General features: G+C 59.0%; 2 protein-coding genes across 2 annotated transcripts; both read left to right on the top strand.

Annotated features, from left to right (window-relative positions):
• The first annotated feature begins 3,888 nt into the window (after positions 1-3,888).
• Positions 3,889-5,060, top strand: LOC137441909 (thyroid hormone-inducible hepatic protein-like). The gene is made up of 2 exons (XM_068139888.1): positions 3,889-4,373; positions 4,676-5,060. The coding sequence occupies exon 1, from the start codon at positions 3,954-3,956 to the stop codon at positions 4,353-4,355; it is 402 nt and encodes a 133-aa protein (XP_067995989.1). The 5' UTR covers positions 3,889-3,953; the 3' UTR covers positions 4,356-4,373; positions 4,676-5,060.
• Positions 5,061-8,724: 3,664 nt separating this feature from the next.
• LOC137441902 (thyroid hormone-inducible hepatic protein-like) lies at positions 8,725-9,891 on the top strand. Its single transcript, XM_068139877.1, has 2 exons — positions 8,725-9,204; positions 9,507-9,891. Exon 1 carries the CDS (start codon positions 8,785-8,787, stop codon positions 9,184-9,186), a length of 402 nt encoding a protein of 133 aa, XP_067995978.1. The 5' UTR covers positions 8,725-8,784; the 3' UTR covers positions 9,187-9,204; positions 9,507-9,891.
• The last annotated feature ends 2,550 nt before the right edge of the window (positions 9,892-12,441 follow it).

Raw genomic sequence — 12,441 nt, 5'->3', positions numbered from 1 at the left:
CCAGGCGGCATGGGGTGCTGCGTCTGCTCTGAGCCTGAAGCTTCTCCATGAGGTTTATGGAGAACGCGTTTGTCTGCAGCCTCTGGGGACAGCCATCAGCTTCTGCTGGGTTATGTCCTTCCCCCTGGGGACAAGCGAGCAGGAGTCATGGCAGCCAGTGCCTGGGAGGGGGTTCCCTTCCACAACCCTCCCAGGGCTGGCAGGAGGGGACAGCAGAGGAGAGTAGAGGAGGGATGTGCCCCGCGGGGTGCTGCATAAAAAGGCCTCAGTCTTGACGGGGAGCAGGCAGGACCCCGAGAAGAGCCCAGAGCAGCACTGTTGGAGCTGTGGGCGCATGGCCATGGAGCATTATTTCTCAGCCACCCAGAAGATGAAGCAGGAGGTGATGTTCCCCAGCTTGCTGCAAGGAGTCTTCCCGCAGGAGACGGGCTCGGCATCTTGCACTACATCAGGTTGCTGAGAGCCCCCTGATCTTGAACACGTCCCAGGGTGGGTCATCCATGTTGGCAACCTGTTGCTTTGTCTCTCTGCCCTCATTGTAAAGAATTTCTTCCCAAACTCACTGATGTGCCACCAGAAGAGAAGCAGGGAGTCATCCATCAGCTCACATAGTACAGAATTACCAGGTTCGAGGTTCCCTTCAGAAACCTCCCCATGGATGTCCCACCACTGCTGCTGCTGCTGCTCTTTGCCCCACAGCTTTCCATGCCTTTCTCCTCTTCATCACGTCTTCTGTCCTGGAGCTGTCTCACACAGGCTCTGAGTCTGGGGACAGGCCCTGAAGGGCAGCAGATTATCAGAAGTCGGGCTCTGTGGGAAGCAAATACCCCCAAGACCCCAGCCCCTTGTCCAGGTTTGGGTTACGACAGGAACTCTCAGCTCCTTTTGCCTGTCGATGACTTCCGTCCCAGCTCTCAAGACCCTTCTGGCTTTGACTTATGCTCCCCACAGCAAGGTTATGGACACTGGTCACCTCTGGCTAAGTAGCTACTGCGGGGGGAGCTCTGGAGAGGGGCCTGGCGACTCCACAGCTGTGAGAAGGTGTCTGGGTCCCGAGAGGGAAAGAGACTCAGTTCTTTTGAAGATTCCCGTGTTCTGCAACGAGAGGCACAAACGAGGCCAAGCTATCAACAGCTAGACCATTTATTACCTAAATAAAGTGGATGGATCAGAAGGGGGAAGAGAGAGAAGAGAGAGAGAGAGAGAGAGAGAAGAGGAGTTCTATTAACCTCACCCCTCACCCCCCGAAGACAGTTTGAGTCTGTGGAGGAATGGTGCTGCAGGAGATGTTGGGTCTGTAGAGAAAGGGTGCTGAGGCTTTGGCTGGAGAAGAGCTGTGGTCCTCTGGGCAGCCTCTTCAGCTCCATGACTTGCAGCAGGCGGATCTTAGGACACGGAGACAGGACACTGTTCCTGATATAGCCCAGGATGCTGTTGGCCTTCTTGGCCCCCTCAGCACACTGCTGACTGACGTTCAGCTAGCCCTCAACCTCTGCTGCCATAGTTTGGGCAGACCTCACCCTGACCTTCTGGGGAGCACATCTTTAGCCACAGCCCAGAGAGGGGGAAATGCCATCACACGTGTCCCCAAGTGTCCCCGTGTTATCTCTGGCATCTCCTGCTATTGACTTCCCTCACAGCACCACTGAGACCATGGGGGATGAAGGAGTCACAGCCCCAGGGTGCTGAGTGCCCCACCTCAGGCTGTCTCTGGCCCAGCTGCCCTAGGCAGAAGTGAAGATGCTGGGTCAGAGATATGCCAGTGGGATGAAGACATGCCTGGGGATAGAGCACACGTCCTGGAGGGTTGTGGAAGGGAACCCCCTCCCAGGCACTGGCTGCCATGACTCCTGCTCGCTTGTCCCCAGGGGGAAGGACATAACCCAGCAGAAGCTGATGGCTGTCCCCAGAGGCTGCAGACAAACGCGTTCTCCATAAACCTCATGGAGAAGCTTCAGGCTCAGAGCAGACGCAGCACCCCATGCCGCCTGGGAGGGGACGCTAGAACAACGTTGCACCTCCCAGCAGTGCCATGGTGGCCCAGATGCTGGATGTGGCCAAGCTCCTGGTGAGTGACTGCACAGGGCCAACAGTGCCCACAAGCCTCAGCGCAGTGCTGGGCCACACGGCAGGAGACTCAGAAACCCTGGGGACACCTGAGAAAGGACAGGAGGATCAGTGGGGAGAAGCCTGCTGAGGAGAGGACAGGCAGCAGTGTGGGCACCTGGCTTGGACAAGTGGCAGGAGTGGGAGCAATGCCACTGCTGAGATTGCAAAAAGGATGAGAGACCCTGCAGCCCTTCCACAAATAGAACAACCTTCCCCGATTGCCACACGCTGCGGGGACACGGGAGGACAGGCACCGCTGGCCACTGACCCAGCTGTGGCCTCTACCCAGGTGGGCCCAACCTGGGGCTGGACACCCTTGAATCTGCTCATCCTGGCCCCAGCCATGCTGCAGCCCCATGGTGGCTGTGCTGGGCTCCAGCCCCTCTCCCTCCTCCTGCCATCGCTGCCAGCAGCAGAAGCTCCACCTGAGCTCTCCCAGGGGGCTGTGGAGGGCCTGCTTTTGGCTGATAAGGTCCCTGAAGACAAAGGGAGGCTTTGGGAATGATCCATGTCCCACGGGTGGGAAGCTGGGGAGAGACCTGGTGCAGCTGAGCCCTGGTCACGCCCCAGCCCACTGCTCCGAGCGCTACAAGCAGCTTGGGAAGGCGGCGCTGAAGCCAAAACAGAGAAGCAAGGTGGCAGTTACAGCCCCGGTGTCCCTCTGTCCCCAGACCCTGGGATGTTCCTGCACCTCCCAGGAAATCGGCAGAGACCAAGCAACATGGCTGGACAAGGCCAAGCTCCCAGCTGGCACCTTCATAGGGCTGGCAGCACTTCAGTGCAGTGCTGGGCCCCATGGCAGGATACCCAGAGATGCCACAGGCACTTGGGGAGGGATAAGAGGAGCAATGGGGACACGTCTGGAGGAAAAGTGGGCAGCAGTGTGGGCACCTGGGTTGGACACTTGGCAGGGGTGAGACAGATGCCACCGCCGAGACTGCAGAAAGGATGAGTGACCCTGCAGCCTTTCCACAAATAGAACAACCTTCCCTGATTGCCACACACCATGGGGACATGCATGGACAGGCAGTGATGGTCGTTGCCCCAGCTATGGCCTCTGCCTCAGGATGGGGGGAGTGGGGAGCTGGCACCATTCACACCGCCCCGTGGGCAGCAGCGACTGTGCTGCTGCCACAGGACTTCCAGAGAGTGGCTTCAGGTCTCTGTCCCTGTCCCTGCCAGGCTGAGGGAAATGCAGGGAGGAAGGGATGTGTCTGGGGACCCCCACGTCTGGGCACCCCCACGTCTGGGCACCAGTTGGCTCCTCTGTGCTCAGGCCCCCACGTGGGACTCTGCATTGCAGCACATCCCCAGTGGCATTTTCCACAGTCTGCAGCAGGTGGTTGCTCAACGCCCCTGCAGGGTTCACGTCCTGAGCGTGTGGCAGCCAGGAGGGGGCACAGATGACGCCCCCCTGGCAGCACTGCTGCCTGCACTGGGGAGCAAGAGCTGGCCCCAGTCTCCTGGAGCCCCAGAAGTGGTTGTACTGGGGGGACCGGCAGCAGGACAGGAGAGGCCCTGGGCACCCGGCCTCCTCACCACCCCACTCCTGTCCTGTGGGCAGAGTGGGACCCCCAGCCAGATTGGGCGAAGGCCACGGGGAGGCTGGGCCAGCACACATTGCACAGAGCCAAGGACACACATGGCCAAGGCCCAGCTGGGCTGGAGCCAAGCCCGTCCCCGTGGCCACCCCGTCCGGCCCAGGGCTGGCAGGAGGGGACAGCAGAGGAGAGCAGAGGAGGGATGTGCCCCGCGGGGTGCTGCATAAAAAGGCCTCAGTGGTGACGGGGAGCAGGCAGCGCCCCGAGAAGAGCCCAGAGCAGCACCGTTGGAGCTGTGGGAGCATGGCCATGGAGCAGTACTTCTCAGCCACCCAGAAGATGGAGCAGGAGGTGATGTTCCCCAGCCTGCTGCGAGGAGTCTTCCCGCAGGAGAAGGGCTCGGCCCCAGAAGGCAACACAGACCTCTATGAGCGCTACCAGCTCCTCAAAGCCATCAAGCCCATGGTGGAGAAGGGCCTGGCCTCTGTCACCGACCAGGGCCAGAGCAGTGCCGACACTGATACCAACAGCTCCTCAGATGACAGCGACACCATGGATGCGGAGCTGGAGGAGCGCCTGTCCCACCACTTGGCCGGCTTGCAGCAGGTCCTCACCCACCTCACCAGGGACACCAATGCCCTCACCCGGAGGTACAGCCAGATCCTGGAACAGATCAGCCCCAGCGAGGGGCAGCCCAGCTGGTGACCCTGCCCTGGCAACCAGGTAAGAGCTGGGGGGATGTGGAGCCCAGGTGCACTGGGGCAAGGGGTGCACTGGGGCAAGGGGTGCCCAATGTCCCGGAGTAGTCCCCGAGAAGGCAGGGATGGGAAGCTCCTGAGAAGTGCCTCGAGATGAAGGCTGTCCCCTCAAATGCTGTCAGGATTCCAGCTCCACGCTGAAGGGCGGGACTCGTCTCATCCCTCTGTGCAGAAACTTTGGGGGGTTTGGGGTCAATGGATCTGGGGTTGGTGGACCAGCTCTGCCCTCGGTAAGGCCTTTGGGCTTAAGGACATCTGCCATTGCAGGATGGGTGCTGGTGGCACGAAGAAGAGGACGTCCCCATGACCGAGCATCGCAGGCTCTTCCCCGGCCCCACTGACCCTCCTGGCACCACGTCAGCCGACGTCCTGCACCGGCAGCGCGCAGCAGCGACGGTCGCAGCCACCAGAGAACCAGATGGTGCCTTATCCTCATAGGAAGAAGCCTCTGGTCATGCTGAGGTCCCTCAGGAGAGCCACACGCCCCGTGCCATCTTCTTTATTTTCAAAGAGCAGCACGAAAGGCGGCGCCGTTGTGTGGTGGCCCTGAACTCCCCTGGTCCCCTGCGACCGCCAAGCCCTTTTCCAGCTGGTACCTGGACTCTAAGGGACACCTTCCCCAGTCTTTGCTAATAAAACCACTTCTGTAAAACGCTGTTGGTCTGCTGCTTTGTGCTGCCTGCAGCCCTTGGGGAGTGTCCCAGCGTGGGGCAGGGGGGCGCTGGCTCTGCCATGAGGGGATCTTCCCGTGCAGTGATGGGGAATTCAAAGGGACGAGGACTCAGACTCATGGGATGGTTTAGGTTGGAAGGGACCTTCAGAGATTATCTAGTTTCATCCCCTTGCTCTGTGCAAGGACATCTTGCACTACATCAGGTTGCTGAGAGCCCCCTGATCTTGAACACGTCCCAGGGTGGGTCATCCATGTTGGCAACCTGTTGCTTTGTCTCTCTGCCCTCATTGTAAAGAATTTCTTCCCAAACTCACTGATGTGCCACCAGAAGAGAAGCAGGGAGTCATCCATCAGCTCACATAGTACAGAATTACCAGGTTCGAGGTTCCCTTCAGAAACCTCCCCATGGATGTCCCACCACTGCTGCTGCTGCTGCTCTTTGCCCCACAGCTTTCCATGCCTTTCTCCTCTTCATCACGACTTCTGTCCTGGAGCTGTCTCACACAGGCTCTGAGTCTGGGGACAGGCCCTGAAGGGCAGCAGATTATCAGAAGTCGGGCTCTGTGGGAAGCAAATACCCCCAAGACCCCAGCCCCTTGTCCAGGTTTGGGTTACGACAGGAACTCTCAGCTCCTTTTGCCTGTCGATGACTTCCGTCCCAGCTCTCAAGACCCTTCTGGCTTTGACTTATGCTCCCCACAGCAAGGTTATGGACACTGGTCACCTCTGGCTAAGTAGCTACTGCGGGGGGAGCTCTGGAGAGGGGCCTGGCGACTCCACAGCTGTGAGAAGGTGTCTGGGTCCCGAGAGGGAAAGAGACTCAGTTCTTTTGAAGATTCCCGTGTTCTGCAACGAGAGGCACAAACGAGGCCAAGCTATCAACAGCTAGACCATTTATTACCTAAATAAAGTGGATGGATCAGAAGGGGGAAGAGAGAGAAGAGAGAGAGAGAGAGAGAGAGAAGAGGAGTTCTATTACCTCACCCCTCACCCCCCGAAGACAGTTTGAGTCTGTGGAGGAATGGTGCTGCAGGAGATGTTGGGTCTGTAGAGAAAGGGTGCTGAGGCTTTGGCTGGAGAAGAGCTGTGGTCCTCTGGGCAGCCTCTTCAGCTCCATGACTTGCAGCAGGCGGATCTTAGGACACGGAGACAGGACACTGTTCCTGATATAGCCCAGGATGCTGTTGGCCTTCTTGGCCCCCTCAGCACACTGCTGACTGACGTTCAGCTAGCCCTCAACCTCTGCTGCCATAGTTTGGGCAGACCTCACCCTGACCTTCTGGGGAGCACATCTTTAGCCACAGCCCAGAGAGGGGGAAATGCCATCACACGTGTCCCCAAGTGTCCCCGTGTTATCTCTGGCATCTCCTGCTATTGACTTCCCTCACAGCACCACTGAGACCATGGGGGATGAAGGAGTCACAGCCCCAGGGTGCTGAGTGCCCCACCTCAGGCTGTCTCTGGCCCAGCTGCCCTAGGCAGAAGTGAAGATGCTGGGTCAGAGATATGCCAGTGGGATGAAGACATGCCTGGGGATAGAGCACACGTCCTGGAGGGTTGTGGAAGGGAACCCCCTCCCAGGCACTGGCTGCCATGACTCCTGCTCGCTTGTCCCCAGGGGGAAGGACATAACCCAGCAGAAGCTGATGGCTGTCCCCAGAGGCTGCAGACAAACGCGTTCTCCATAAACCTCATGGAGAAGCTTCAGGCTCAGAGCAGACGCAGCACCCCATGCCGCCTGGGAGGGGATGCTAAAACAACGTTGCACCTCCCAGCAGTGCCATGGTGGCCCAGATGCTGGATGTGGCCAAGCTCCTGGTGAGTGACTGCACAGGGCCAACAGTGCCCACAAGCCTCAGCGCAGTGCTGGGCCACACGGCAGGAGACTCAGAAACCCTGGGGACACCTGAGAAAGGACAGGAGGATCAGTGGGGAGAAGCCTGCTGAGGAGAGGACAGGCAGCAGTGTGGGCACCTGGCTTGGACAAGTGGCAGGAGTGGGAGCAATGCCACTGCTGAGATTGCAAAAAGGATGAGAGACCCTGCAGCCCTTCCACAAATAGAACAACCTTCCCCGATTGCCACACGCTGCGGGGACACGGGAGGACAGGCACCGCTGGCCACTGACCCAGCTGTGGCCTCTACCCAGGTGGGCCCAACCTGGGGCTGGACACCCTTGAATCTGCTCATCCTGGCCCCAGCCATGCTGCAGCCCCATGGTGGCTGTGCTGGGCTCCAGCCCCTCTCCCTCCTCCTGCCATCGCTGCCAGCAGCAGAAGCTCCACCTGAGCTCTCCCAGGGGGCTGTGGAGGGCCTGCTTTTGGCTGATAAGGTCCCTGAAGACAAAGGGAGGCTTTGGGAATGATCCATGTCCCACGGGTGGGAAGCTGGGGAGAGACCTGGTGCAGCTGAGCCCTGGTCACGCCCCAGCCCACTGCTCCGAGCGCTACAAGCAGCTTGGGAAGGCGGCGCTGAAGCCAAAACAGAGAAGCAAGGTGGCAGTTACAGCCCCGGTGTCCCTCTGTCCCCAGACCCTGGGATGTTCCTGCACCTCCCAGGAAATCGGCAGAGATCAAGCAACATGGCTGGACAAGGCCAAGCTCCCAGCTGGCACCTTCATAGGGCTGGCAGCACTTCAGTGCGGTGCTGGGCCCCATGGCAGGATACCCAGAGATGCCACAGGCACTTGGGGAGGGATAAGAGGAGCAATGGGGACACGTCTGGAGGAAAAGTGGGCAGCAGTGTGGGCACCTGGGTTGGACACTTGGCAGGGGTGAGACAGATGCCACCGCCGAGACTGCAGAAAGGATGAGTGACCCTGCAGCCTTTCCACAAATAGAACAACCTTCCCTGATTGCCACACACCATGGGGACATGCATGGACAGGCAGTGATGGTCGTTGCCCCAGCTATGGCCTCTGCCTCAGGATGGGGGGAGTGGGGAGCTGGCACCATTCACACCGCCCCGTGGGCAGCAGCGACTGTGCTGCTGCCACAGGACTTCCAGAGAGTGGCTTCAGGTCTCTGTCCCTGTCCCTGCCAGGCTGAGGGAAATGCAGGGAGGAAGGGATGTGTCTGGGGACCCCCACGTCTGGGCACCCCCACGTCTGGGCACCAGTTGGCTCCTCTGTGCTCAGGCCCCCACGTGGGACTCTGCATTGCAGCACATCCCCAGTGGCATTTTCCACAGTCTGCAGCAGGTGGTTGCTCAACGCCCCTGCAGGGTTCACGTCCTGAGCGTGTGGCAGCCAGGAGGGGGCACAGATGACGCCCCCCTGGCAGCACTGCTGCCTGCACTGGGGAGCAATAGCTGGCCCCAGTCTCCTGGAGCCCCAGAAGTGGTTGTACTGGGGGGACCGGCAGCAGGACAGGAGAGGCCCTGGGCACCCGGCCTCCTCACCACCCCACTCCTGTCCTGTGGGCAGAGTGGGACCCCCAGCCAGATTGGGCGAAGGCCACGGGGAGGCTGGGCCAGCACACATTGCACAGAGCCAAGGACACACATGGCCAAGGCCCAGCTGGGCTGGAGCCAAGCCCGTCCCCGTGGCCACCCCGTCCGGCCCAGGGCTGGCAGGAGGGGACAGCAGAGGAGAGCAGAGGAGGGATGTGCCCCGCGGGGTGCTGCATAAAAAGGCCTCAGTGGTGACGGGGAGCAGGCAGCGCCCCGAGAAGAGCCCAGAGCAGCACTGTTGGAGCTGTGGGAGCATGGCCATGGAGCAGTACTTCTCAGCCACCCAGAAGATGGAGCAGGAGGTGATGTTCCCCAGCCTGCTGCGAGGAGTCTTCCCGCAGGAGAAGGCCTCGGCCCCAGAAGGCAACACAGACCTCTACGAGCGCTACCAGCTCCTCAAAGCCATCAAGCCCATGGTGGAGAAGGGCCTGGCCTCTGTCACCGACCAGAGCCAGAGCAGTGCCGACACTGATACCAACAGCTCCTCAGATGACAGCGACACCATGGATGCGGAGCTGGAGGAGCGCCTGTCCCACCACTTGGCCGGCTTGCAGCAGGTCCTCACCCACCTCACCAGGGACACCAATGCCCTCACCCGGAGGTACAGCCAGATCCTGGAACAGATCAGCCCCAGCGAGGGGCAGCCCAGCTGGTGACCCTGCCCTGGCAACCAGGTAAGAGCTGGGGGGATGTGGAGCCCAGGTGCACTGGGGCAAGGGGTGCACTGGGGCAAGGGGTGCCCAATGTCCCGGAGTAGTCCCCGAGAAGGCAGGGATGGGAAGCTCCTGAGAAGTGCCTCGAGATGAAGGCTGTCCCCTCAAATGCTGTCAGGATTCCAGCTCCACGCTGAAGGGCGGGACTCGTCTCATCCCTCTGTGCAGAAACTTTGGGGGGTTTGGGGTCAATGGATCTGGGGTTGGTGGACCAGCTCTGCCCTCGGTAAGGCCTTTGGGCTTAAGGACATCTGCCATTGCAGGATGGGTGCTGGTGGCACGAAGAAGAGGACGTCCCCATGACCGAGCATCGCAGGCTCTTCCCCGGCCCCACTGACCCTCCTGGCACCACGTCAGCCGACGTCCTGCACCGGCAGCGCGCAGCAGCGACGGTCGCAGCCACCAGAGAACCAGATGGTGCCTTATCCTCATAGGAAGAAGCCTCTGGTCATGCTGAGGTCCCTCAGGAGAGCCACACGCCCCGTGCCATCTTCTTTATTTTCAAAGAGCAGCACGAAAGGCGGCGCCGTTGTGTGGTGGCCCTGAACTCCCCTGGTCCCCTGCGACCGCCAAGCCCTTTTCCAGCTGGTACCTGGACTCTAAGGGACACCTTCCCCAGTCTTTGCTAATAAAACCACTTCTGTAAAACGCTGTTGGTCTGCTGCGTTGTGCTGCCTGCAGCCCTTGGGGAGTGTCCCAGCGTGGGGCAGGGGGGCGCTGGCTCTGCCATGAGGGGATCTTCCCGTGCAGTGATGGGGAATTCAAAGGGACGAGGACTCAGACTCATGGGATGGTTTAGGTTGGAAGGGACCTTCAGAGATTATCTAGTTTCATCCCCTTGCTCTGTGCAAGGACATCTTGCACTACATCAGGTTGCTGAGAGCCCCCTGATCTTGAACACGTCCCAGGGTGGGTCATCCATGTTGGCAACCTGTTGCTTTGTCTCTCTGCCCTCATTGTAAAGAATTTCTTCCCAAACTCACTGATGTGCCACCAGAAGAGAAGCAGGGAGTCATCCATCAGCTCACATAGTACAGAATTACCAGGTTCGAGGTTCCCTTCAGAAACCTCCCCATGGATGTCCCACCACTGCTGCTGCTGCTGCTCTTTGCCCCACAGCTTTCCATGCCTTTCTCCTCTTCATCACGACTTCTGTCCTGGAGCTGTCTCACACAGGCTCTGAGTCTGGGGACAGGCCCTGAAGGGCAGCAGATTATCAGAAGTCGGGCTCTGTGGGAAGCAAATACCCCCAAGACCCCAGCCCCTTGTCCAGGTTTGGGTTACGACAGGAACTCTCAGCTCCTTTTGCCTGTCGATGACTTCCGTCCCAGCTCTCAAGACCCTTCTGGCTTTGACTTATGCTCCCCACAGCAAGGTTATGGACACTGGTCACCTCTGGCTAAGTAGCTACTGCGGGGGGAGCTCTGGAGAGGGGCCTGGCGACTCCACAGCTGTGAGAAGGTGTCTGGGTCCCGAGAGGGAAAGAGACTCAGTTCTTTTGAAGATTCCCGTGTTCTGCAACGAGAGGCACAAACGAGGCCAAGCTATCAACAGCTAGACCATTTATTACCTAAATAAAGTGGATGGATCAGAAGGGGGAAGAGAGAGAAGAGAGAGAGAGAGAGAGAGAGAAGAGGAGTTCTATTACCTCACCCCTCACCCCCCGAAGACAGTTTGAGTCTGTGGAGGAATGGTGCTGCAGGAGATGTTGGGTCTGTAGAGAAAGGGTGCTGAGGCTTTGGCTGGAGAAGAGCTGTGGTCCTCTGGGCAGCCTCTTCAGCTCCATGACTTGCAGCAGGCGGATCTTAGGACACGGAGACAGGACACTGTTCCTGATATAGCCCAGGATGCTGTTGGCCTTCTTGGCCCCCTCAGCACACTGCTGACTGACGTTCAGCTAGCTCTCAACCTCTGCTGCCATAGTTTGGGCAGACCTCACCCTGACCTTCTGGGGAGCACATCTTTAGCCACAGCCCAGAGAGGGGGAAATGCCATCACACGTGTCCCCAAGTGTCCCCGTGTTATCTCTGGCATCTCCTGCTATTGACTTCCCTCACAGCACCACTGAGACCATGGGGGATGAAGGAGTCACAGCCCCAGGGTGCTGAGTGCCCCACCTCAGGCTGTCTCTGGCCCAGCTGCCCTAGGCAGAAGTGAAGATGCTGGGTCAGAGATATGCCAGTGGGATGAAGACATGCCTGGGGATAGAGCACACGTCCTGGAGGGTTGTGGAAGGGAACCCCCTCCCAGGCACTGGCTGCCATGACTCCTGCTCGCTTGTCCCCAGGGGGAAGGACATAACCCAGCAGAAGCTGATGGCTGTCCCCAGAGGCTGCAGACAAACACGTTCAGCTTGTTCCCACTTTTTGCAGTCCACAGGTACATGGTCCACAGCCACCTGCAGCCCAACAGCCATGTGGCAGAGTGAGAGAGGTACTAAAGGGGCAGCTGAGTGCCAGATTCAGCACTGCATCACACCTGAAAGTGTTCTGAGTGGGTCTGAGAAAGAAGAAGGACAGTCCTGGTGGTCTATAGGGAGGCAGAGACATGAGGGGATCTGTCATCAGCAGGTGTCGGGAATGACGTGGGGACACTCAAGGACATGTGTATGGTGGTATCTTCCCCCTTCCTGAGCTGTGACTGAGGACATGCTCCCATAAAGATGGGGGTCATGGGGAATGCTGGGTCTCTATTTGGGAAAGGGTAAGGCTGTAGCGGGAATATTGTGTCCAGTTCTGGGCCCCTCAGTTCAAGAAGGACCTCAGAGAACTGCTTGAAAGAGTGGTGCAGGGACACAAAAATGATGAAGGGACTGGAACATCTTCCTTAGGTGGAGAGCCTGAGGGAGCTGGGGCTATTTAGCTTGGAGAAGAGGAGACTGAGAGGTGACCTAAGTAACATTTGTAAATATGTAAAGGGTGAGTGCCAAGAGGACGGAGCCAGGCTCTGCTGGGTGATGCCCACTGACAGGGCAAGGGGGAATGGGTGGAAGTGGAGGCATAAGAAATATGAGGAAAGACTTTTTCACTGTGAGGGCAACAGAACACTGCAACTGGCTGCCATTGGGGGTTGTGGAGTCTCCCTCTCTGGAGATATTAAAAATCCATCTGGAAGCTGGGTGGGGGGTGGGGGGATGGGGATGGTGTTTATCTCAGCTTTGGGTAGACAAGACCTAGCATTCACCCTGTCTCTGGGCCA

The sequence above is a fragment of the Melanerpes formicivorus genome, unplaced genomic scaffold, assembly GCF_026170545.1.
Source record: "Melanerpes formicivorus ecotype bairdi unplaced genomic scaffold, bMelFor1.0.p_v2 SCAF_1, whole genome shotgun sequence".
Taxonomy (NCBI): Eukaryota; Metazoa; Chordata; class Aves; order Piciformes; family Picidae; genus Melanerpes; species Melanerpes formicivorus.
Note: the sequence above shows the minus strand (reverse complement) of the source record. Positions and strands in the feature narration are given on the sequence as shown.

Excerpts from the sequence above, each read along its gene's own strand:
- LOC137441909 (XM_068139888.1), top strand. The coding sequence starts at position 3,954 with ATGGCCATGGAGCAGTACTTCTCAGCCACCCAGAAGATGGAGCAGGAG.
- LOC137441902 (XM_068139877.1), top strand. The coding sequence starts at position 8,785 with ATGGCCATGGAGCAGTACTTCTCAGCCACCCAGAAGATGGAGCAGGAG.